General features: G+C 37.0%; 1 protein-coding gene across 1 annotated transcript in view; it reads left to right on the top strand.

Moving 5' to 3' along the window:
* Window positions 1–25,818, top strand: part of GALNT12 (polypeptide N-acetylgalactosaminyltransferase 12) — a 39,445-nt gene extending 13,627 nt beyond the window's left edge. The window contains exons 5-10 of the mRNA XM_081322814.1: window positions 12,537–12,654; window positions 14,988–15,164; window positions 16,267–16,398; window positions 21,192–21,305; window positions 22,978–23,133; window positions 24,762–25,818. Of these exons, the coding sequence (XP_081178940.1) occupies window positions 12,537–12,654; window positions 14,988–15,164; window positions 16,267–16,398; window positions 21,192–21,305; window positions 22,978–23,133; window positions 24,762–24,899 (835 nt within the window). The 3' untranslated portion in view covers window positions 24,900–25,818. The remainder of the gene's footprint in view (window positions 1–12,536; window positions 12,655–14,987; window positions 15,165–16,266; window positions 16,399–21,191; window positions 21,306–22,977; window positions 23,134–24,761) is intronic.
* The last annotated feature ends 886 nt before the right edge of the window (window positions 25,819–26,704 follow it).

The following is a 26,704-nucleotide window of genomic DNA, read 5'->3' as shown; positions in this document are numbered from 1 at the left end:
TATCCCAAGTCCTTGGAAAGTACTTGATAGGTAGATAAAAATCTAGTCTAAACATGTGGCTGACTGTGCAATGAACCAGAATAACACAGCTTTTTAACTACTACTGAAAGGTGAAAAATTCTGGAATTATTAATGAAGCAATTAGCAAACTTTATATCTGGTTCTACAGGTTGGTTTCCTCTCCCTCATTCTTTTTGGAATTTCTTACAAAATCCTTTTTTTTACATTCTTATTCCCCTTCCCATTTGACACAAATATAGAATCCATGAGGAACACTTTCTCATGGGAAACAAATTTACAAAGTTTATTTTCCCTGCCTATAGTTTTCTGCCTCATTTTGCTTTGGTGAGAGTATTTGTATTCTGATCACATTGCTTTCCACTGGTCTCCTGATGCTAAGAGTGACTTCAGCAATTTTTCCCTCAGGACTTGATCTTTCTGTTTCTGCATTTCTTTCTTTCAAGTCTGATCTGTTCTGTTCCTGCTCTAAGTCCCTCAGCTCCTGTTCTGTCCTATTCAGTGTTGTCAGCTGATGAAATGTTCAGTCTTCGAACTCAAGAGTATAATTCACCTCTACCACATCTATTGCGTTCATGCCAGGGTCTATCAAGATACCAGTGCCCATAAGAACTTAGATTTTGGAGAAAAAGATTTTCTGATGTTGTGTTTTCAGGTGATTGCAAAACCCTTGTTCTGTTCCAGCCTACGACCGGCCCTGTGAATGTCAGGGACAACCCCTTTTTTATAGTCAACAGGCTGGAAAAAACCCAACCAAATTTATTTATAAAGAGTTCAAACAAAAGTTAAATGAAAAGTTCAAGAGTTAAACCAAAAGTTCAAACAAGAGTTAAACAAGAATAACAGACCAGGACTCTAGCAGAAGATCTTCAAACGGTTGCCTTCAGCAACCAGCACCTCCCACATCTTCCCCTTTTATCAGCAGTCCCAAGGTGTGGCTTCTCATTACCTTCTCCCAAGTTGCCTCATTGCCTTCCTCTGTTCTGCTCTGCTAGATTGCCTCCTGCTCTTAGCGTCCCTGAACAGAGTCAGCTGTGGATCGTCTTCTTCCAATCCCTCGTGCTCACACGGCTGAGTCTGATGAAGAACAAGACAGGAAGGGCCAGGCTGAGAGTCCTGCAGTGCATCAGAACCTTCCTCTGACACCAAAGGCTCTCCAAACCCCTTCTCCTCCTCCTCTTCAGAATCATCCGACTCAGCTGCCGGAACCACAGGCTGACGCTGAATCACAACAACCCTTTAGCTAGGATACTTTAATCAAAATACTATATTTCTCATGACAATTGGTACTAGCATTCAACATTGTAAAGTATTCATCAGCTAAAGTGGGTTCTCAGCAAACTTGGAGAAATCTAAAAAGAAACAATTCAAAATGTTCCAAGAGACTCTGCCTTAATGAATTCACCGATAAATGAGAGTTGGAAATTTCTGTTTCAGTTTTTAAGATTCTCTATTTTGTCACAATACTAGTATTTAATGCACCTTACCTTACCTGGATAATTGTTGATTCCTTGATCTTGTGCAACTGTATATGCCTCGAGAAAAAGCAGGAAGGTGAATTTGTAACCCTAGATAGAATGTTTACTAAAAAAAATGGGGATATGAATGGAGAAATCTTAAGTTATGTAATATACTATGTGGCCAGAAAGGTAGTCAGTAGCATGTAGTCTGTTGTGAAGAAAGGATGTTTGTCAAAATCACTGAATAGAAAAATGTGCTGCTGTGCTACTTATTATGTGGAAATGAGAATTAACAAAACAGTATACGCTACAGTATATAATCTATTTGTTAAATTATTAGCTGTCTTTTTGTCCAATGGCCTAGTTTTGTCTTTATGCTAAAATTGGTAACCCAGGCCTGGGAATCCCTTCCTACAGTATTTATCTTATCACTCCTCTTCCCTGGTTCTAGGATCCCTGCATAGAGTTTCTTGCAGACAGGTGGCTGTTCTTGAATGGGGAGTAGGTATTTTCCTCACCTGGCATCCAAATAGGATAGATAGAACAATGAACAATTCTACTTTTCTCTTTTGCTAGGAATAGAGGTCTCCAACAATTCTTTGTGTGCTGCTAGTACAAACTAACAACTGCATTAATAAAGGATTTTTATGTTATTAAATGCAGCAAAACAAGATTACTTATTATTGCAAGTAGACCGAAAAAGAATGAGAGAGACAGAGGATGGAAGCAAAAATAAAACTGAGATATAAAAATAAAGAAAGTGTATTGATGTGATTGTATTGTACTTTCTCTGCCAATTTTGTCTTACTAGATACAATCCTCTCAGGGCTTTGTAGAATTGGGTTTACATCTCAGGAAAAATGTACTCCTACAGGTTTTTTTTTGTTTCCAAGGGAGTGAAGCCACTGTGTAGAGTAGGGGTGTCAAACTGCCGGCTCACAGGCTGGTTGGATCATGCGGAGGCCGCACCCACCCCAGCTCCAGCAATGCAAAAAAAAGTTGCGATACATCGCAACACATCACATGACACGGCAAGTTTGACATCCGTGGTGTAGAGCAAGCTAAATCCCAGTTCCAATCCATAGTTTCCTGCTAATCAGCAGTAAAACTTTTATTAATTTCAGTTTATTCACCCCAGTATAGTTGTTAACTGAATGTATGCAACATTCCACGGAATTGAATAAAAGGTCTATGCTCCCTTCAGTCAATTAGAGACTTATGAGACTTAGATCAATCATTGGAAAAAAAATAACAGCTAGACGTGACTGGTTGGAATCCCTTTCTTTTAACCCAATTCCTGGGGCTAGTAGCTACATTTTACACTTTTTATATTGCTGCATAACAGTATTTTCCCTGAGGTTTAGAATTAAATTTAACAAAAATAGTTTTTAGAGGCAGTTAGAAGGCTTGCAAAGGTATTTTGGGACACTTATCTATGAACAGATCTACTAATGATTAAACAGCCTAACTTTTTAGTTTATATGGTAAGTTAGTTAACAAATGTTCTGTCCGGTTTTTTAATACATTTCTGAAAACATAAGGGGGAAAGGTAGTCTTGTTCCAAACATTCTCATTCATGGAATTTCATATAAGTAAATAGAGATAACAAGTTGTTGTGAATTTAATTAATAAAAGTTGTTAAAATCGATCAAATTATCCTTCTAAACAAACATTGGTAACTGAAGATTAGAACTCATTGTAAAATAATTTGTAAAATTATTCTTAAAAATTGTATTTCCTTGTTGGAATAATGAATCACAGTACACAATTTTTTTACCTGAACACTGTTCTGTTAATAATTGCTTACTGCTGATAAGCTCTAATTTTGCCCTTCTTTAATTCACCTTATTTGAATGTATAGTTTTTTTCCTGCTGCATCAGTACAGCTTATAGCAAATAATTTATTTTCTCTTATGCATTAGAAATATAGTTTACTTATGAAATAGATCAGATGATGTGAAAAGGAATTAAAGATATATTATAGACAATAAAATGTAATTTTAAGTCTAAAACTAAGCTATCATTTCCTACAACTGCCATGTTTGGTTTAATAGAACTAGCTAAATATAAGTACAAGTGTTACTCAAAATGTGTGGTTTCTGAGTGTAAAATAAATGAGTCAAAAGCAAATTGTACAAAAGTTCACTTCTTATAGATTAGAAATAGGCCACTGTATGTGGCCCCAGCCTTATTTTTATGGCATCTACAAGCTCCCAGAAGGTCAAAGTATTATGGGTTTTTTGTTCAAATTTCATTTAAATAAAAATAGAACTCCATGCAGAACAGCCTACCTGTCAGCCTTCTCAAGCAAGAAGCACAACAATGAATACTAATGCTATCTTTATTGTGAGATTATATTATCAGAATCTTGCAAGTTTGAAAGTATTCCTTCTATATTTTCCTTTTACTCGCCAGAAAACTAAAAAGGATTTCTCCTGAAATGCTTCCCAGGCTCTATTTTTCTGTGAACTGAGATACCTTTTACAGTTGTTTAATATGCAACTCTTCTTTCGGTCTCCCAAGGTCTTTCCCTCATACTAGTACACCATTATAAACCTAAGCAAAACAAAAGCCAAAAACTGAAGTTCGTCTTTATTTATTTATTTATTTATAATGAGACTTGTATGCCGCCCTATCTCCCAAAGGACTCAGGGCGGCTAACAACAATAAAATACAATAAATACAAATATTAAAAAAAGAATTAAATTATGTCGAAGTCCCACTAAAACCAATAAAAACATTTAAAATCATAATTAAAACCCCATTATGATCAGTCCAGGTCGGCTTGTTGGAAAAGATATGTCTTAAGGTCACGACGAAAGGACCGAAGGTCTGGGGCCATCCGGAGCTGATTCCACAAAGTAGGTGCCCCAACAGAGAAGGCCCTCCCCCTGGGGGTCACCAGCTGACATTGTCTGGCCGACGGCACCCTGAGGAGGCCCTCTCTGTGCGAGCGCACAGGGCGATGGGAAATCGTTCCTGGCAGCAGACGGTCCTGCAAATATCCCGGGCCTAAGCCATGTAGGGTTTTATAGGTAAGGACCAGCACCTTGAATCTCACTTCCACTTGTAACATTGCCCTTTCACTTCCATGTCATTTTCTGAAATTTGAGATCCCCCCCAAATAGAGAAAACAATAATACAGCCCTTGACTGAGAGAAGTCTTTGACCCTTTTTTTAAAAAAAATGTCTTTAATCAGTAATTATTTGTAAAAAAATAAATGGATAATTCTGTAAGGTATCTTGCCTGTTACGATGTTGATAGCTTAAAGATAAATGCACTTCTTTAATTTAAATAGGAATATGTAGAAATTTAATCTTAGAAGTGACAAAACTCTTAGCTTTTGAGATATATTTCAACTGATTAATCTTAGATAACTTTATTTCCTATCCACAATCTCTCCTTGTTTCAGTGAAAAGAAAAGCAGTGTTAATATTCATGCACAATATAACTTTAAAGGAATAGAAGTGGGGTATTTCTTAATCTAACACTGTTGGCACATTTATAGTCTTTGGAAGACTGGATTTTTGCCAATCTTATTCAGAAGCAGGTTAATAATTAAATAGATGTTTTCCTTGGATAGTTTAAGGAATGTGAAGACAGAACACTTTATAGGACTAGAAATATTATTTTTGAGATATATTCTTCAGCTGAATTGTTCACATGCTCCAACTTGGTGAGGAACATTAATAATTTTTGAAGAATAATGCTATATAACCACATAATTGTAAATAAAATATTTAATGGTATAGGAAACAGTATTGGTAAAAATTAAACAGCAGCAAAGATGTATCTTTTAAACATTTTATACAAATTCTATCTCAGTTTCATTATGTTCTATCAATGTCATAAATCCTAATAGAGCCTATCTACACAGTTTCAAACATTGTAATTATGTGTGTGTATGTGTGAGAGTGAGCGCCTGTTACTCGTCCCAGCTTCTGCCAACCTAGCAGTTCGAAAGCACGTAAAAATGCAAGTAGAAAAATAGGGACCACTCCGGTGGGAAGGTAACAGCGTTCCGTGCGCCTTTGGCGTCTAGTCATGCCGGCCACATGACCACGGAGATGTCTTCGGACAAGCGCTGGCTCTTCGGCTTTGAAATGGAGATGAGCACCAGCCCCTAGAGTCGGAAACAACTAGCACGCATGTGCAGGGGAACCTTTACCTTAACCTATGTGTGAGTGTATCCCTTGGTTTATAGTACAGATCCACAGTGCAGATCCAAAAAAGCAGTAAATGCTACATGCAGAGATGTTGAAGGAAGAAGATGAAAAGCTAACTTGACAGGACAAGGGCAGAAGCTCACATTCAGGCCTAGATAAGGCAGGAAAAGTGGCTTTACTTCTTCCTTATTCTATTCGTAGGCTGTCTGTCTGTGGATGTTCAGGATTATAAACTCCCTTTGTGGAAGAATTAGGTTGTGTGATTTCTTGTTTGGCCACTGCAACCATTCAATGCAATATTTTGCCCAAAACTTTACTTCATGGGCAGTGTCTGATGACTATGTCCGAGGTCCCCAACCTTTTGGGCATCAGGGACCGGTTACGTGGAGAGAGGTTTTTCCGCGGACTGGAGGGGGCGTGGTTTTGTGTTCTGCCTGCATCCCACGGGTGGGGCTTTGCTTTTTTGTGCTGCCCAGTTACTGGCATGCCACGTCGGGTACCGATCCATGGACTGGGGTTTAGGGATCCCTGGACTACCTGACACCCTTCTTGTCTGTGGATATTAACGTAGGTAGGCTTTCTAGCATTTTTTATTTATTAGATTTATATCTTGCCTTTATTTTGTGTGCAGTTCAAGGCAGCATACAAAATGTTCTTGCCTGCTATTTTCCCTGCAACAATAACACTGTGAGATGGGATGGGCTAAGAGAGCCTGGCTGCTGCCCTTGTGTGTTTTGTACCTCTGCCTTTCCTGGTTCCTTTAGACAACAAGGGTATAGGAGAGTTTCTGCCCCTCTCTGTGAATAAGGTGATGCCAGCAGACATCAAAAAGCCTGTGGTATTATCTGCTTATTATTTGTTTACTTGTTTTTGTTCTTAAATTATTGTAACTTACGCCATTTGGGGTGAGCAAGTTAATAATCCCACTACCCAAACAAAAAAAATTGTAAGGAGTAACATGATAGTGAAAGTGTAAGGATGTTTTTTAAAAAACCTTTTAATAGTGGCTAGAGCAGGGATGGGGAATCTTGGCTCTTTTATGACTTGTAGACTTCAACTCCCAGCATTCCTGAGCCATCCATGCTGGCTCAGGAATTCTGGGACTTGAAGTCCAGAAGTCATAAAAGAGCCCTGGGCTAGAGATTCGTAGCAGATATGATTTCTTCTATTGCATAGGTTTATGAAGAGGACCTGCAATCCTTCCCCTCTTTAGACTTGCCTTTACTTCTGCCGCTGATCAATAAACAAATTTGTGCTTCAGTTTAAATGAAATTTAATCTAGACTTACATTTTATAGCATTGTATTTTACATATTCATTAACTGTCTTTTTGGAGAAACAATTGGTAATAAGTAAAAGCCAGCTAGTGGTTGTCTATAATTTTTTTTAAAAAATTAAGAATAAGAAAGACAGTATAATTAGCAACAAAGGTTAGGCTAGAATTTTGGAACATTTCTGACTTTCAAAAATGGTCTTGGGTTCAAAATAAATGAAGATACTGTATGAAGGATTGCCAGATACTTCATATATAAAGAATAACATACAGTATTTTAAAAAAATAAATTAGCTTTTTGAAATATATTATTAAATGGGAATTTATTAATTAATTTTAAAGTATGATGACATTCTTGGAATACATGGTGAAAATGTTGATCTAGTGGATTCTGCACTTGCTGGGAAATTGCTGGGAAGGATACCTGTGTGAAATTAACATCTGCTTCCTATAAAAGAAAATGGCAGGCTTGGAGAATCCATAGAAGCAGAAAAGTAATGCATCTTCCCTCATTCCTGACTCCTGACCAGGCTGTGGAGGGCTGTGGAGAGTTGTAGTTCACCAACATAAAAAACATAACAGATTTTCCATCCCAATTCTATTTGAACATAATTATTGCTTTAACTTTCTTCATGCGATTTGTAAATCTCTTTAATCTTGATAGCTTTTTAAAATCTCACTGGGTTTAATCTTCAGGACTGCTTCCATTTTTTTACAAAGATCAAAATAAAATAGATTTATTAGTTCTACTTTTTCATCGCCATCATGTCTTTTTAAAAAGATACATAAAAATATTACTTTTGCCTTTTTTCCTTGTGTGGTTAGTATGATTACTAAGAAGACTGCAGATTAAGTTCCCCATTAACTCATAACATGCACTTTGAAATATTCCTATTCCATCTAACTACATAAAGCTTTTGCAAAAATTACTTTGTAGCTTTATAAAAATATATATAATAAACTTCTGTAAAATAAAAAAACAACCTTCTGTGCAGTCATGAAAACAAATGATTATTTTACTGGCTAGTAATAAAATAAGAATGAGTAAACCATTCTTATTTTATAGTCTATTGCTTTGCAGTACAGTACTTTATCTCATATAAATTATGAGGTTTATAATATATTACACAAATTATGCACTGATTATAATTTATAATAAGAATTATAATTGCTGAATAGTTACTGCATCAATTATAAATTTTAATAGGATGTATGAGCTTACTCATGATGACATTTGTCATGAATTAGGTAACTTTTGTTAAAGTCAGAGTCAGCATAATAGTTAACTTCTGCCTATTTTGATATTTAGTTGTGGTTGCAATGAGTGCTGAAAATTCATTTTCAGAAATATTTGTTGAAGAAAAAGGTAGAGGGCTTTAACTGTCTTTTCCATGCTGCATTATTTATTAAATTTATATGCTGCCCATATTCTAATAGGGCAACTTTGGGCTGCTTAAGGAACATAAGAAGATAAATAGAAAAGCAATTAAAAATTCTAAAAGTGCAGACATTTAAATTTTGAAACGATGCAAGAAACCAGAATCAAGGAAACAGCATCAGTGATAAGGTTGTTTTACCCCATCAGCCACCTCCAGTAGTGAGCATCCCCCTAGTGCAGGGGTAGGCAACCTCGGCTCTTTTATGACTCGTGGACTTCAACTCCCAGAATTCCTGAGTCAGCATAGTTGACTCAGGAATTCTGGGAGTTGAAGTCCACGAGTCATAAAAGAGCCGAGGTTGCCTACCCCTGCCCTAGTGGCTCCAAGCCAGTTGGCAAAACAAAGTTTTAATACCTTCCCAGAAGGCTAAAAGAGTGGGGCCACCGTGGAAAAGGCTTCTTGACCCCACCATCAAAATTCTGTATGAGATGTGGTCCATAGCAGCCTCTTTTGCTGGTATGAGTGCGGTGGATTAATCCCATTTTGGTGAGGTGTCTCCTCAGATACCCATGCCTTATTTCTTTTTAGTTAGCAGAAAAATCTTCAAATTCTCAAGGAAATATTGTTCTCTCACAGAAAATAATTTTAAAGACATTCTCAGAGGAATGGAAATATAAATAAGTAATACATTAATTCATATAATTCATGTAGTATGATTCTTCTTCAGTTTTCTATACATTTTCTCTTTTTAATGTGTGTCTGCTTCATTTAAGTTATAATTTAAGATATGCATTTCTAGTTGCACTTTTACCAAAGCCTGCCAAATCATTGCTATCATGTTATTGCTTATTAATTGCCCGTGAAAATGCCATGTTTACTTTCTCCTAATTTGCTTGGAGGAATATTGGAATTTTAATATATTCACTTTTCCTGGGAATCACCAATAGTAGGCCCCTAGTAGCTACAACATGCCTTCTCTTCCAGATCTAATGGGGCAGGCTAATGTAATTTTATATCTTGTAAACCTTACCCCAGGATTAGTAAACTCTAGCCTTTTGATTGTTACTGAGCTACTACACTCACAAAAATCTAGTTAGCATGTGAAGACATAATATGGCAGCCGTATTACCTGCTCATTAGCAGTCTAGCGTTTGCTAGGAAATCATGGCTAAATGTTGGATCTGGCCTAATGAAACCTCTCCAGAATGAGAGATTGTAAAGATTATCCATGTCACTCTGGACAACTGCTCCTTGTGAGTAGACTCTGGAAGTTGCAAGCTCACACTGGCAAAGCAGCCTTTGACAGACAATAACATTCACCCCAAACCCATTTCTTAAGCATTCTTTTGCATCATCATCATCATCATCATCATTATTAGTGATCATTGCACAGTCAGCCAGATGTTCAGACTGGATTTGACATTTTTGTCTACCTATCGAGTCCTGGAATAGGCAGATATGGATGTTTGATGGTATTACACAGATCGTCGCAGGATGGAAGCAGTTCCTAATAAGGCCTCCTTTTGAATTGTCTAATGGCGAATTTGTCAATGCCAGTGGTGTTCACGTGGTGCTCCAGTTGTTTTGGGATTGCACCTAAGGCACCTATTACTATTGGTACTACCCTTGCTTGCCTTTGCCACAGTCGTTCTATTTCTATTTGTAGGTCATTGTATTTTGTTATCTTCTCCGCTTCTTTCTTGTCTATTCTGCTGTCTCCCGGCATTGCCATGTCCACTATCCAGAGCTTTTTGTCTTTCTTATCGACAGTTGTTAAGTCTGGGGTGTTATGTGGCAGGTGATTGTCTGTTTGAATTCTATAGTCCCAGAGCAATTTAACTTTTATCATTTTTTATGACTTTCTCTATTTTATGATCCCACCAGTTCTTGTTTACAGGCAAATGATATTTCTTGCAGATCTTCCAATGCACCATTGTTACTACTTTGTCATGCCGCTGCTTGTAGTCAGTCTGTGCGATCTTCTTGCAGCAGCTTACCAGGTGGTCCACTGTTTCTTCAGCTTCTTTGCATAGGTGGCACTTAACTGTCTATTGCTGTCTTCTCAATTCTGACTTTGTATGCATTTGTCCTTCAGGCTTGGTCTTGTGCATCCAGAATTAGTTCCTCGGTCTCTTTCTTCAACTTTATTTATTTATTTATTTATTTATTTATTTATTCATTAAATTTTTATACCGCCCTTCTCCCGAAGGACTCAGGGCGGTGTACAGGGCAATAAATATCAAAATGTAAATACAAAAGTTAAAAAAGAGATTAAAAAGAATTAAATAATTATGCCCAATAATACAATACTAAAAATGTGTTAAAACTTATTTAAATCCAACCCCAAACCCATCAGACCAGGCCAGATTGTTCAAATAAATAAGTTTTTAAATCACGCCAGAAGGAGCGCAGGTCGGGAGCCATCCGGAGCTCAACCGGCAAGCGGTTCCACAGGTCTGGCGCGCCCACAGAGAACGCCCTCCCCCTGGGGGCCACCAATCGACATTCTTTGATCGGAGGCACCCTGAGGAGGCCCTCTCTGTGGGAGCGCACTGTACGGAGGGAAGTTGATGCCGGCAGCAGGTGCTGCCGTAGGTAATCCGGACCCATGCCATGTAGGGCTTTCCTGCTCTTAGCCATTGCCAGGTCTTGTTATTATCTGCTTTACCAGCTACTACTTCTTGTTGTTGTCATTGTTGTTGTTGTTGTTGTATATGAGAGAAATAAAACATATTAAGACCTTTCAGTCCGGCAAGGTTTTTCTGTATTCATCAGTGACTTCCTCTTCCTTAGAGGATAATTACTGTATATAAATTTGATTTTAAAAGGTTTGAAAATATATGACTTCTTTGACTATGTAGCAAAAAGGTTCTTAGTATACTGTGTAGATTTTAGAAAAGTTAACAAAGATTAAGGGGTCAAAGGGATTTGGAATTTTAGCCTTGAATTAATTAAGAAATTTTCTCATGGGAAAATGGTGATACCTTGAAGTTTGGATACTCGAGGGAGTCAAAGGATAAAGAAAGAAAATAGAGCAGACATTTTTATTACAGGTTTTTCATTTTTTCCACTAAGCTTCTTGACAAAGTAGATGAATTTATTGACAAAATGGACAGAGCATGTTGCAATGAAATTGTAGAGGAACAAGCTACATTGGATGTTTGTGAAACCCTTTTGAAGGACTTAAATGTAACAAATGAAACTGGTGGATGACTCATTTTCTAAAGGAGATATACAGATATTGAATCAGAAATTTGTATAAATTCTTTCTATTGAATGTACAAAAAGTTCTAGTAAGCCTTTGAAAGACTTAATGAGAAGTGATAAGCAAAAAGATAAACTTTGCACATTGGACTTTGAGAATACATTTTCTAAAGATTTGAAAGACTTTTGCTTGAAATAGAGATGAACACCAAGCTAGTTCCAGAATTTTTTTTTAAGGAAATGTTTTTAAAAACCTAGGGAAAGAATACAGGATTGGCCTTTTCGACTGGGGCTAAATAAAGAAATTATTTTTTTTGCCAACTTGGAATAATTGATGAAGCATTTTGATTCTGGGTTCATTTTAGTTAATGAATGAGCTCTGGGAAAAAGAGAGATTATGTGGTATTTAGAAATGGTGCTAAATTATTAAAACTGTTTTTATGTTAGCAAAAGGAGGAGCTTACTTTCTTCTTTCTTTGTCTTTTCTTTTTTCTTTCTCATTTTTTTTAAATCTGTTTATATTTTGTGTAGTTTGTATTGACTGAATCTTTCCACTTATAAGGAAAATATTTTTTAAAATGAAGGCCAATTAGCATGTCTGGTGACTAAGGATGCTGAGAGATATTCAGCAATATTTTGAGGGCCACAGTTTCTTCACTTTTGCTTTATTCATTTCAAATATTAAACAATTTAGATTTACTAATTAAAAAATAAATCGCAAAGCTTGCTAAAGAATTCTATCATTGTGTTACTTACTTTAATTAATTAATTTGCTGACCTTGCTGCAAGGTGACTTCACAATGATTTTTGAACAAAGTTTGCCTTGTCTGGCTTCCTTCCTGTTTTCTGAATAAAACTTGACTCCAGTTATTTGTTATTTCATTCTGAGCTACAGAGCAATTAAATTTTGTTAAATATATGTATTCTTCATATTATACTGCTGAGGATGATATTTACACATGGATTCACATGTGATACTAGCTTGGTAAGGAGATATGGTTTGTCAATTAATTCTGGAATTGTTTTCCTCTGTTAGGTCTCCAACTATGGCTGGTGGACTCTTTGCCGTGAACAAGAATTATTTTGACTATCTTGGTTCATACGACACAGGAATGGAAGTCTGGGGAGGGGAAAACCTTGAATTTTCATTTCGGGTAAGTAATGATTTGGAGAATCTTGCCAGGATCTTCCCAGAACCCATCCCCCTTCATACTGTCTCACTTTGTTCTTATAATAATCTGTGATATAGTCAGTATATTAATAAAACCGTTCCTTATCATGATGAATTTCAAGTTTGATTCAAGTATTTATTCTGTCTCTGTTACGTGGAATTAAGCAGCTCATAACATCTTATTTTAGCAGTCCAAATATTTTATTGGTTATTTGCTGATCAGCCAAACTCTATGATAGATGCATATCATCCATCTTTAAAATTAATGGGATAGAAGTACTGTATATAGCAGACTTCCTTTTACATAATGTAACATCCAGGCACAAGAGTTTGTAATTCATCATAAGTGAAGCTCATTTTGGTAGAGTGAAAATTGATCAAGCTTGACCTAGGTAAATAATTTATGTTTATGGCAAAATATTTTCTATTTCCCAGACTTAAGAATAGAGAACAGAACAGAATCTCTGAATATCAGAGTTAAATGTTTTGAACTTGAGGTTCTTTTATGCTACAATTATGGGGGGAAATGCAAAAAACAAGCATTTCCAAACTTCCAGGCTCCTTGAATTCTTATATTTTGCAGGAAAGTCTTTAAAAACTCAGTTTTTACTTGCATTTACCTTAAGGCTTGATATCCACAAATTTAGTCCTCACATATTGAGGCAAATGCTTATCTAGGTGTTTTCTCATGGAATTTGCAATGTGGAGTGCTTAAGAAATTGTATTTCATGTTGTTTCAAAGAAAAAATAATACATATTGTACCGGTAATTCTTTAGTCTGTTGCAAGTTTAATTTGATGCCTTTTGATAATAACTAATTAAATACATCAGATGCAAACACTAGCAAATAAATATTTAATACTATAAAATGCCTGGTAACTTCTCTTATCTCCTTCATGATAATGTATTGATGTATATGTGCAATTCTGACCACAAAGTTAGTGTTTAGTGACTGCTCAAGATTACAATAGCGCGAAAAGTAACATTACCACCACTCCTTTAACTTCCAAATGTCACAGCCTCCCTATGGTCATGTGGTCTCCATTCAGGTGCTTTGTAATTGGCATGTATTTATGATCATCACAGTGTCCCTTTGGTCACTTGATTGCCATTTGTGAACTTCATTGCCATTTCTTGAGCTTCCTTCAAGAAAAGTCAGTGGAGATGCCAACAGTAAAATCACCAGTTGTGGTCATGGGATTTCTTGCTTAATGGTTGCAGCAGAATTCAGGTTGTTCAGTGGGGTCACTTAACAAGCACATAGTGACAGAGTGGTGGTCCCAGTTGTGGTTCTTAAAGTGAGGACTATCTATTAATGATGCTTGTGTCTCCTATATTTTCCTTTCAAGGCTAGCTTTAATTGTGTTAAAAGCAACATGTGCGTAGATAGTCCTTGCTTACCAACTACTCATTCAACTACCATTCAATTGTGCTGAACAAGTATTATTTATGACCAGTCTTTGAAGTTCCAGCCATCACTAAGCCTCCACAGTCATTTCATTTCAATTCAGGCAATTGACACCTGGCTCGTGCTCACAACAGTTACAATGTCCCATGGTATGGGATCAACATTCGCAGTTTTCCCTGCCAGCTTCCCACAAGCAAATCAATGGGGAAACTGACAGGGAAGGTCACAAATCATTCTGTACCATCCATTTTCTGGCCTGCTGCATTCGTGCACAGCCTGTGCCAGGCCTCTCAGTCCCTCCCCTGGCTTCCCTCATGGCATTTTTCTCACCTCACTGTGGCAGCCTGCCCTTCCCCCCCCCCAGTCCTTACTTGGTCTTCTATCAGTTCTCGCTTACCAACAACAACCAGGACTCCCAGATTTGTCGTTATTACACAATGTGGTCACATGATGTCATATTTTATTATTGCATCACTTAGTGGTGGCAGTCCTGGTCCCAATTGCTGTCTTAACCCAAGGATTGACTGTATTACATATCTCACTTAAAAGCTGACACGTACAAAACCCATGAGGAAAAAAAAATCCAAATATAAGAAATACCAGCATGAAATACAATCAACATTGTTCATGGTATGTTCTGGACACTGCATAGGTTTTTTTGTTTTTCAAATAAAAGAATAATTAGTTGAGAGTATTAATGCATGATACTTTTGTATCTGTATTCAAATGCATATGTACAAGATGTCGCCAAAGTACTGGTTGAGGTGATGAAATGAAGTAGGAGCAGGATTAGTTGTCCAGACCATAGAGATACAGAACTTTCTTCAACAGCTACTACATGGGTGAAGGCATTCCACAACGATGCACAGTAGTGCATATATAGATCTGCTTTCTGCTTTTGTTCTTAGATCTGGCAATGCGGAGGAAGTCTTGAAATCCATCCTTGTTCTCACGTAGGACATGTTTTTCCAAAGCAAGCTCCATATTCACGTGCAAAAGCTTTAGCTAACTCTGTTCGGGCTGCAGAGGTATGGATGGATTCATACAAAGAACTTTACTACCACAGAAATCCACATGCACGCTTGGTAAGTTTATTGTAGGCGTAAGTATAGAAGATAAAATAAATTTCTTGAAAAGCTGAGAGTCTAAATTTAGATTCTCAGAAAATAAAGGAATGAGCCCAAAAATATAACAAGAGAACATAGAGTGCACAGTGCAAATGCTGAAAATTTGCAGAATGAGTGCAGAAAAATATTACAGGCAGAATGGTGCATATGCTTATGTTTTGGAGGAACTCAGGCCAGCAGTTTCTAGCCTATAAAACTATAAGTTTTAAAAATAAGTTTATATCTGGAAGAAAATATAGCTCCTAAACATTTTGAAGTTGGTGAGGTAGGTACAGTTTCCAAGGCTGATTTTGCAAAATTCAAATGAATAGGGCAGAATAAATGTTGCAAAATAAAAATTTGCATAGATAACTTAATTTATAAAAATATATTTTGTAGTATTTTGTATTAATTTGATTTGCCTTAATTCATTTTTCCTTCCACATAACATACTGGACATTGATTGAAAAGTTATTAGTCTTTTCATCTGAGGTGGTAATATTCCAGAGGAATACATATTTTAAAATGTTGCCCATTTGAACTACAATATTCCTCGTGAATAACAAGGCTGTTTGTGTATAGAAAATGTTTCGGGCGTTCTGCAGACCTCACACTAGGATGCCCTACTTGCTCTTCATTAAAGTAAAGCAGCCTATTGTTTTTCAGATTTTTGCACATTGGAAAAAATTATGCCTGCCTTATGAGTTGCATCAACTTTAATGAATCAAATGCTTAAAGCATCATCATTTTTAATGCTCACTTGGAAGCCTGAAAAATGATAGGCTTTTTTTTTATGAAAAGCACGCACAGTAACATAAATAATTGGATAAGAATATTATAATTCTAGTAACTGAAGTCCTGGGGGCCAAAACTTAATGCTGATGTATTTATTCAAATAATTGCTGACTAGGGTAACTTATTTAATATAGAGCTAGTGGCCTATCTTCATCTTAATAATTTATAAATTGCCTAAGTGTGAGATACTCAAAGCAAATTTCATTGTATTAGGATCTTATTTGACTCTGGAATACTGTATATAACTTGTTCTCTATTGAGATTTTACTCTGGGATTTCATTTTAGGAACCCTATGGAGATGTGACAGAAAGAAAACTGCTTCGAGAGAAGCTCAGGTGCAAGGATTTTAAATGGTACTTAGAGAATATTTATCCCGAACTTCATGTCCCTGAGGACAGACCTGGCTTCTTTGGGATGGTAAGGGAAACCCTTCTTGATAAAGGAATTTCCAAGCCTTCACACTCTTTCAAGGTAGACAGGTAGAATTACTTGAACAAACAGTCCTGAGAATTGCAAATAGTATTACTGAGTAGGTGGATTTTAGCCTCCCAAACGTATTGAGGAAAACAGTATTCGCGGTTTTGCATAGTTTTGCATAGTAAGATGGAGGATTTGTTGTCACTGTGTGTTGGGGGTGGGAGCCCAAAGGGAGGCTCAGCTAATCTCAATGTACACATAGTTGTACTTTGACAATAAAGGTTCATTTCATTTCGCTCAAGCTGGTACAATAGAAAAGGTAAGGAAGTCATCAACTTTTAACCACAATTGAGCACAAAATTTCTGTTGCTAAGGAAGACAGTTGTTAAGTGAATTTTGCTCCACTTTACAACCCTTCTTGCTATGGTTGCTAAGTGAAAAACAACTGCAGTTGTTAAGTTGGTAACATGGTTGATAAGTGAATCTGGCTTCCCCATTGACTTTGTTTGTCATGAGGTTGCAAAAGATGAACACAGGACCTCGGGACGCTGCTATTGCCATAAATACATGCCAGTTCTCAAGAGTCCAAATTTTGATCACCTGACCATGGGGATGCTGCAATGGTCATAAATGTGAAAAATGGTTATAAGTCATTTTTTTCGGTCCCTGTATGTCAGTTTGCCAAAAACAATGTGGAAAGTTTTTTTGTCTATATACTGTACTGATTTTCTGGGAAAGGCTTTACCATGAGTGCTTAACAAAAAAAATATGTTTTGTTTCTTTTTCTTTGCCATTATGATGGTAGAAATAAATGAAAATAAATGTAAATTAATTAATAAATCCTGGCAATAGGAAAGACAGTGTGAGGGAGTCAAAACGTCCCCAGGTACAATTTCACTTCTGCCATTAACATGTTAGGAAGCCTTAGGTAAGTCAGCATCTCTTTGTAATGGATCTCGATTGAGATAATAATTGCAATTGTTGCTTTAGAGTGGCTACCCCTGCTTTAGGGTATATAAATTCTAAATGATGATGGTGGTGGTGATAATTGTTATTGTTAGTTGCAAAGTCGTGTCCAAACTCATCGCGACCCCATGGACAACATTCCTCCAAGCCTTCCTGTCCTCCACCATCTTCTGGAGTCCATTTAAGCTCACGCCTACTGCTTCAGTGACTCCATCCAGCCACCTCATTCTCTGTCGTCCCTTTCTTCTATTGCCCTCAATCTTTCCCAGCATTAGGCTCTTCTCCAGTGAGTCCTTCCTTCTCATTAGGTGGCCAAAGTATTTGAGTTTCAACTTCAGGATCTGGCCTTCTAAAGAGCAGTCAGGGTTGATTTCCTCTAGGACTGACCGGTTTGAATGCCTTGCAGTCCAAGGGACTCGCAGGAGTCTTCTCCAGCACCATAGTTCAAAGGCCTCAATTCTTTGACGCTCAGCCTTTCTTATGGTCCAACTTTCACAGCCATACATTTCAACTGGGAAAACCATGGGCTTGACTATTAGCACTTTTGTTGGCAGGGTGATGTCTGCTTTTTAGTATGCTGTCTAGATTTGCCATAGCTTTCCTCCTCAGGAGCAAGCGTCTTTTAATTTCTTGGCTGCAGTCCCCATCTGTGGTGATCTTGGAGCCCAGGAAAATAAAATCTGTCACTACCTCCATTTCTTCCCCATCTATTTGCCAGGAATTGAGAGGGCCAGATGCCATGATCTTGGTTTTCTTAATGTTGAGTTTCAAGCCCAATTTTGCACTCTCCTTCTTCACCTGCATCGAGGCTCTTTAGTTCCTCTTCACTTTCTGTCATTAGAGTGGTATCATCTGCATATCTTAGGTTGTTGATATTTCTCCCAGCAATCTTAATTCCAACTTTTGATTCATCTAGCCCTGCCTTTCTCATAATGTGCTCTGCATATACGTTAAATAGGCAGGGTGACAGTATACAGCCTTGCTGGATTCCTTTCCCAATTTTGAACCAATCAGTGTCCAGTTCTCACTGTTGCTTCTTGACCTGCATATAGGTGTCTCAAGAGACAAATAAGATGGTCTGGTACTCCCATCTCTTAAGAACTTGTTATGATCCACGCAATCAAAGGCTTTAGCATAGTCAATGAAGCAGATGTTTTTCTGGAACTCCCTAGCTTTCTACATGATCCAGCGTATGTTGGCAATTTGAAGAGCCTTGGTGGAGCAGTGGGCTAATGCCTCCTTAAGTAACACCAGCTGCCTGCAATTAGTGCAGGTTCGCATCCCACCAGGCTCAAGGTTGACTCAGCCTTCCATCCTTCCGAGGTAGGTAAAATGAGGACCCAGATTGTTGGGGGCAATTAAGCTGACTTTGTAATAATGCCGCTTGGGTGTGTGTGTGTGAAAGCCCTAATAAGCAGGCATATATATATATAGAATGAAGGCTACTGCTAAGCTTGTAAGCCGCCCTGAGTCTTCGGAGAAGGGCGGGATATAAATGGAATTAAAATGAAATAAAAAAAATAAATCTCTAGTTCCTCTGCCTCTTCAAATTCCTGCCTGTACTTCTGATAGTTCTTGATCCACATACTGCTGAAGTCTAGCTTGTAGGATTTTAAGCATAACTTTACTAGATAATTGGTAGATTCACGTAAAAGTACAGTCTAACCCTAAAGTTGGGGTTAAAAATAGAGTAGCAGTCCCCAAACCTTTTAGCTTATGGGCCCTTCACGAAGTTTCAGATTTTTCATTGACCCCCCTAAACATTGATTATGTGAAAATAATTTAATAAATACTATTCTATGTAATATTGCTGTCGATAATTAAATAGATAACAATATCAGCTCCTTGGATAATCCTACCTCACCCTTCAGAGGCTAGTGACCACTTCAGAGAACCCTGTCATAGATCATGCTTTCTGGATTCTTTTCAAGCAGCTCTACTCTGGGTCATGTGACTAGGAGGAGGGGCTTCAGAATTGAATAACTGACAGCATTCTGAACTGCTGCCCAGCTGCCTCTCTAACAAGAGACCAATTTTTCTCTTTATTTGGTCCTGCATAGCTGCCCTGTTGACAAGGAAGACACATGAACAACAGAGCCCAGTCTCCCCTCACGTCATCTTCTATTTGGCTTTCTGTTGGGCTGGGAAGAATAAAAATGACTTTTGGTTCCCAGCCTAGTGCAGCAACCTATTTTCAGCAGCAAACAGCCAGATCCTAGCCACAAGTACAACCAGCCACGGTACACCGAGAAGCCTCTTTGTGCTTCCTGGGGCAGGGTGACTTTGGGCCATATTGCTGGGACTTGCTGGGGCATGGCAGTTTGGTGCCACGCTACCGGGGTGGGCTGGGGGTGTCTGAGGCTTCCTAAAGTATCCGAGGCTTTTTGCTTTGGGTCAGGGGCTTCTTGCAATCCCAGAACCACAATGTGACTAGACACCACAAGGCACAGCATATTCTTTTCCCAGCCTCTCCATGATTGCACATATGAATTCATCCGCACCCTCTTTCCTGCTTCCCTGAACTCCTGCCACACTGCAGTACCCTCCCCATTCATGTGTGGCCCGCACCAGGCCTCCCCTGGCCTCTCCCGCTATACTGCAACACCTCTGCATTCCTTATCTGGGAATCCTTGTCTATTAGTATTATGTTTTAAATGTTATTTCATGTCTATGCCTGTCTAAATGATTAATGCATAGGAAAAGAAAATCTGGACCATCAAGTGAGTGAACGGTACTTCACTTATGTCGATGGAGATTCTCAACCATCCATGTCATGGTTACCCCAAAGGTGCTTTTCAAAAAGCAACAGGGCTTTTGTTAGGTTTTTCCTTGAAAACGTTTTGCTTCTCATCTAAGAAGCTTCTTCAGTTCTGACTAAATTGTGGGGAATGGAAGGATTTATATTCTTTGCACAACTCTAACAGCAGACCTTCAGAGTGCTAACGACCAGATGACTGCAAAGAATATACATCCTTCCATTCCCCACCATTCAATCAGAACTAAAGAAATTTCTTGGATGAGAAGTGAAACATTTTCAAGGAAAAAACAAAGGAAGTCCAGTTGCCTTTTGAAAAGAAACGTTCGTGACAGTACTTCACTCACTCACAATACTTCAATTTGCCCTAAGTCAAATTAGTCCAGCTGATCAAATGTAGTTGCATGCTATGTACCTGGCTATGCTTGCCTGTTGTCTGTTGCTGTGTGCCAAGGAGGTCATCATCCATGTTTTCAAGGCTGTCTTTCATTTTTCTCTTCTCCAGGCACACTTTATATTATTGTTCCTTTTCCGTACAAGTTTTATCAATTCTTGGCAGGTTCTTGTCTTGTGAAATTCTGTGCTGATGATCATACCGTAAATTTCCTTGAAGGGAAAATTTTCTTGCTTTTATGTAACTCTTGGGACTGACATTTTGAGTTCACTATAAATAAAAGATCAGCTCATGCTGCAGTGGTTTTTAGTGGGAAATGCTGTGTTTATAGCACAGTACTTTACTAGCAAAGTATTGCCTAAGACATGAGTATATTCTCAATGTGCATAAAGTTGTGTTTCATCATCATCATCATCATCATCATCATCAATTATTGTATAATAAGCCTAGAATTAGAATAAACAGATTGTACAATAATTATTTACAGCATTTCAGTGGGCAGTTGTATTGGGAACCTTTTCTCTCTCTGTCTCTCTGTCTCTCTCTCTCTCTCTCACACACACACACACACACACAACACACACACACACACACACACACACACACACACACACACTAACTGGTGGGATGTTTGGATTGTGAGATGATATATTTTAATGGCCTTTTGTTGCCTCTTAGCTGAAGAATAGAGGAATGGCAAATTATTGCTTTGATTACAATCCTCCCAGCGAGCATGAAATAACAGGATACAAAGTCATATTATATCCATGTCATGGCATGGGACAAAATCAGGTAAGGTATTAACTTTCTATTCAAGTGTCAGATAATAGTTTTCTTCTTCTAAATGCACGGTCTTGCTATTTCTCCTAATCTAACTGTACTGAAGCTTTTCAGTTTTGAGCATAAACACCCATATTAAACCTAGTCTTGCATCATAATCCTTTCCAGAATTATATAGAAGTTCAAGGAATATTCTGGGTGTGCATATGTATTGGGAGGTTGGACTAAGGTTCTTAGTGGATTTGATCAGGTCCTTATAAGTTCTGTCCCTAAGATCCACTTGAGAAGTCTGACAATTATTGAAGCCAGCATTTCACAAAACAATAGCAGTGATAGAGTACAAATACAGAACAATTATTTCTGAAAGAAATACTATTTTAAGAGTTTTTTTCACTTAGTAAAGTAAATAATTTTAACAAATACTTGAAGATAAAGATAGGGGTGTGGTTGTTACCTTCTCGGTGTTTGTTTCTATTAGACTTTAGTGATGCTGCCTCAGACATAAGAGGGTGTGAGGTCCTGTTTATGAATTTGGGCTCTAAGAAGCCCAGTTGGGGCCTGCTGTTTACCTCCCTCCCTTGCTGTGGTATAGTGGCATCTTGCCTGAGCTAGATTCTATGGTTGAAATAGTAATAGAGTTCCCTTGACTGATAGTTTTGGGAAAATTCAACCTGCCTTTACTGGGCTAGAGGGAATTTGTGGCAACCATGGATCTGACCCACCACTGGCACAGAAAGCCTGACAAGATGGAGTCACTTTGGGTTTTTAAGTCTCCTGGATCTGGAGAGTTGTCATCTTTAACTCTTGGTGGGGTGCATTCTCTCAAACAGAATTAGTGTCTAACTTGGGGCTTCTCCTAGGCCTTCTTAAAGAAGATGGCTGTGGCTAGGAGACCCTTTGGATAAAATAACCTGGGGCACCCATTCCTGGATTGGGGAGCCCTGTTTATTTTCACTCATGATTAGTCACTTCTTGTTTAGATTACTGCAATGCACTGTTCATGAGGCTGCCCTTGAAGATTACCTGGAAATTTTAACTGATCCAGAATGCAGCAACACATATATTATGGGTGGCCCACGATTCATCTGTGTTACACCACTACTCCCCAATCTGCAATGACTGTATGGCTCAAGGCCAGATTATTTGTGGGATTGCTTCTCTCTCAGGATATTCACCAATCCCACTGGATTGGATAAAATAGAGTTGCTCTAGTCCTTTCTGTTTAGTGTTGTCATCTGGTGGGACCCAGGAAATAAGCCTTTTCTCTTGCAGTGCCTATCCTATGGCACAGATGTCTTGCCGTAGGATAGGCAAGAAATGGCCTACCAAAAGGCCATTAAGACTTTCTGTTCCCTAAGGATGAGAGGTGAGCTTAGCTTTTTTGTAATTTTGGAGAGAGTAGTGTTGTGATGTTGATCCTTTGTTGAAGTTTGAATCTCACATTTTCAATATTTGTAATTTTGTTAGCCACCAAGGATTGTTTTATATAATATAGATGGCCATATAAAATTTCCCAGTAAGTAGATAAATATCATTGTAATTATTATCTGAAGAATTTCACATTTGGTCTAGAAGTGGCTTTTTATATTTTTACTATCCTTCTGTTCACAATGCTTTTGATCATAGAAATGCATAGTTGAAGTTTAATAGAGATTTACTTGCTCTTTTCTTTTGGGAATAACAGTTTTTTGAATACACCTCCCACAATGAAATACGTTATAATACCCGTCAACCAGAAGTCTGTGCAGCTGTTGATCCAGGAACTGATTTTTTGAAAATGTACTTATGTGAAAATAGTATCCAAAATATTCCTGAAAATCAGAAATTTATTCTTAGAGAGGTAAGAACAGTCAAATCTGTTAACAAAAATTAAGTTGCAGTAAGGATGAGCTATTAAAATATTAGGGATTTGTATTGAATGATACCTTTTGTTTATACTAAAGTGGTATTCCTGCCATTTTAGGTGGGTGCTTCAATGCTGTATATTCTTTCATCCTCTTTTCCTATCTTTCCTGCGATCATTGATATTTCTACTTCAAAAAGCAGAACAGACATTTCTGTTTTTTAAAAATGCTGCTTTTTTCTTTATCAAACTTTTTAAAATAATAATGACAGCAACAGCAATGAGATATAACAAGGTTGTTACCAGACCATATAGATTAAATTTCTGGGTTAGCAATTTTTAGCATTATATGTAATAATGACTTTTTAAAGGAAAAGGAAAAAGAGGAAGATAAGTATATAAGCAACTTCTTTTTTAAAAAAAGAAAAAGATTAAATGTTCATTTGCTTGAAAGTTTGCTTTTCTGCCTGTATCCAAATGTCCTACTTTCAGATATTGACAATCCCCCTTCCAATTCTCCACAGTATAATTCTTACTTTAATTATTCTTAGCAACTCTTGATGCCTTGATAAATTCCATATTCTTGTGATGTAACCAAGAAAGGCATGTGCAGCTTTGACAACCTGCAGTCACTGTGATCTTTTATTGACAGTGTTATACATTTCAGACAAAAATATTGCAAAATGTAGCACTTAACCAAATGAGTGAATGTTCATACCTCTGAATTGCATCTCCAAACATAAGGCTATTGTAACTTACTCCTAAACATTCTCTGAGATGCATAATAAAAAAGGAATAGTGTTAATGGCTGTTTCCTTTAGGAGAAATTGCATTTCATGATCAAAGAATGCTAGTTCTTTATAAGAAGATCAGTATTTATTTATTTATTGACTGATTAAATGTACGTGCAGCCTGTCTTGTCCAGCGATGAAATTATAATATTGCATGGCATCTGGAACCAGAGGCAACTGCCAAGGGTTGAGGGCAAATGACAATAATATTATGCTATTGTGACAGAAGTTCTCTTTTTTGTACATGTGTTCTGAACATGTGTTCTGACATTACCTGCATGTATGAAAAGGGCAGAACTTAGGGCATGACTTTGCTTTTATCATTTTGATGAAAGCATTAGATCCTGGGGACACGTCTGGTTGAACCTTTGGAAGATACAGTAGAATCCCCGTGCACTCTGCAAATTCACATATAAAAATGAGGTCTATGTATACAACAGGATACACAGCAAATTTCCTGCATATCAGCATATAGGATCTTCCTTGGTCAATTTAATTCTAGCTGATGCTGACCTCTATGATTCTCTTGTATGATGGTGTCATTGTTACCTACAGATACCAGTTGGTCCAAATCACTATTAGCTACTTACAACTCTTTATAAAAATCGAATTAACATGATGTTAATTTAATAGTAAATCAAAGTACCTTCATCAGTGAGCATGAACCCACAACAGATTTTGTTAAAGTGAACAATAAATTATCTAGCAAGAATTTTGTTCTTTGTCACTTATCTTTTCATAAAGTTAATAAAGTTTAAAATATGAATTTTAACTCTTAACTATAGTTACTGTGTCTTTACCAGACATTATAAAAAACTATTTATTGTTTTATAGGATGGAGTTTTAATACATAAGCAGACCCAGAAGTGTCTACAAGCTGAATCTGATGTAGAAAATGGATATCCAGCACCTTTGTTACAGCCATGTTCCAATTCAGAATACCAGAAATGGTTTTTTGTAGGGAGGAGTTGATACAGAAATCTAATTTTATGGTTGATCAAGATAATCTCTGGATCTGAAGCAAGCAAATGTTTAATCATTTGTACATGGAGAACTGTATTATTTTCAACTTATTGTTCTGCAACACAAGCAGGCATTGAAATTCACATGTGGACTTTTCTGCATTGGAAATTTACTTTTGGCAGCTATATGATTTACCAAATTTTTTATATATTTTAGAAATAACTTAGAGACTTGATAATGAAATGCAGGTGGCGGCACTTAAGTTTGATAATTTAAATATTTATTTTTTCCTAATATGTTCAACTTTAATGTGACTAAGACATTAAAAGAAAAATAAAATAACAAATTTTACTGTGAAATTATTATAATATAAACAACCATATAATTTTTTTCATATGACTAGTACACTGGAACTGCTTGTGGAAAACTCACTATTGATTCTAAGGATATAGTAGATCATTATAGTAGAATTATATGTGAACTCAATCTCTTATGATATAATAGGGCACAATGTGTAATTTCTTGGCTCTAAATCTTTTAAATTAAACAATAAATGAATTGGAAGTAAGGATGACTGAATCACTCTGTCTCTGGTTCAGCTCACTTTCAAAAACATTCTGTCATAAAATCAATCTTATCTCCAATTTCCAGATCAGTCTGCCAATTAAAAACATCCATATAAATTAAATGTGTACACCATTTTCCTTTATATTTTAATATATGACTACCCCAATGTATGAATTTTTAATGTACTTTTGTCTAAGAATTACATTAAAAATATTGGAAAAATGTTCCTTTTTTAAAAAAAAAAGCAATTTTCCAGATTAATGTATGTTGAGCTAAGGTATAAGGTATGTTTGGTTGGTTCAGATAAAGGCTTAATGAAAATTCTCCCCCATTTTTAACTGGGTGCCAATTTCTAAAAAGAATATCGGCATGCAGAATCATTGTAGCAGGACTAAAAAAATAAAAATAAAATCTGCAGAAACAGACCTCAGGGAGGATATTATACAGGAACCTTGTATAATCATGCCTTGGTACCTCCTAGGTAACAATTCAAATTCAAAAGTAGACAATCTGCATCAAATATGATTGTCTTTGCTACTATCTAGTAATCTAGGATTTTTGCTCCAGAGATCTAGTAGTCATAATCAAAGAAACATTCTTTGACTGAATCCATAATTTTATAACTATATAAAAGTTTGTGCATAGTCAGGAAAAGGTGCAAAGAGGTTTTTACATGGTATGACAAATGCTTATACAGAATACAAAATATTGTGTGTAGCGTGGCAACTACCATTATGTTGACTTGAGCCTTTCCTAACTTATCTGAAGATGAAATACTGTGAAGAAATGATATTTTCCTGAATTTGGAGGGGGATTGTGGACTATTAGAAGCTTGGTTAGTAATGAATATATATATGACAGTTTGGGATTTGGATAAAATGAAGAGAGTAGAATAAAAATTATTCTAATTATCTTTAGAAGAGAGGGTGGGATGCAAAAGATGACAGATTTGGATGGTTTGTGGAGAGCTAAACATGTGCAAATTTGGGAAGTTTACATTTGAATCAAAATACCTCATACCTCATCAAGCACAATCCCAACCCTAAAAATGTTTGAATGTCAGATTCTAACGATGTTGGAGAAGCAAAACTCTTTATTTGTTATTATGAATACCAACTCAATGGTTTGGTTAAAGTAGGTGAAAAAATAGGGCGGTACAAAGTGCATTTTGAAAAGCATCTGAGGGAGATGGCGGTTTAGAAATAGGAAATATAAATAAATAACTCCCTCTTTGAAGCACTAAGTCA

The sequence above is a fragment of the Vipera berus genome (assembly GCF_964194415.1).
Source record: "Vipera berus genome assembly, chromosome: 3".
NCBI classification, from domain to species: Eukaryota; Metazoa; Chordata; class Lepidosauria; order Squamata; family Viperidae; genus Vipera; species Vipera berus.
The sequence above is the reverse complement of the archived record's forward strand: the minus strand, read 5'-3'. Positions and strand labels throughout refer to the sequence as shown.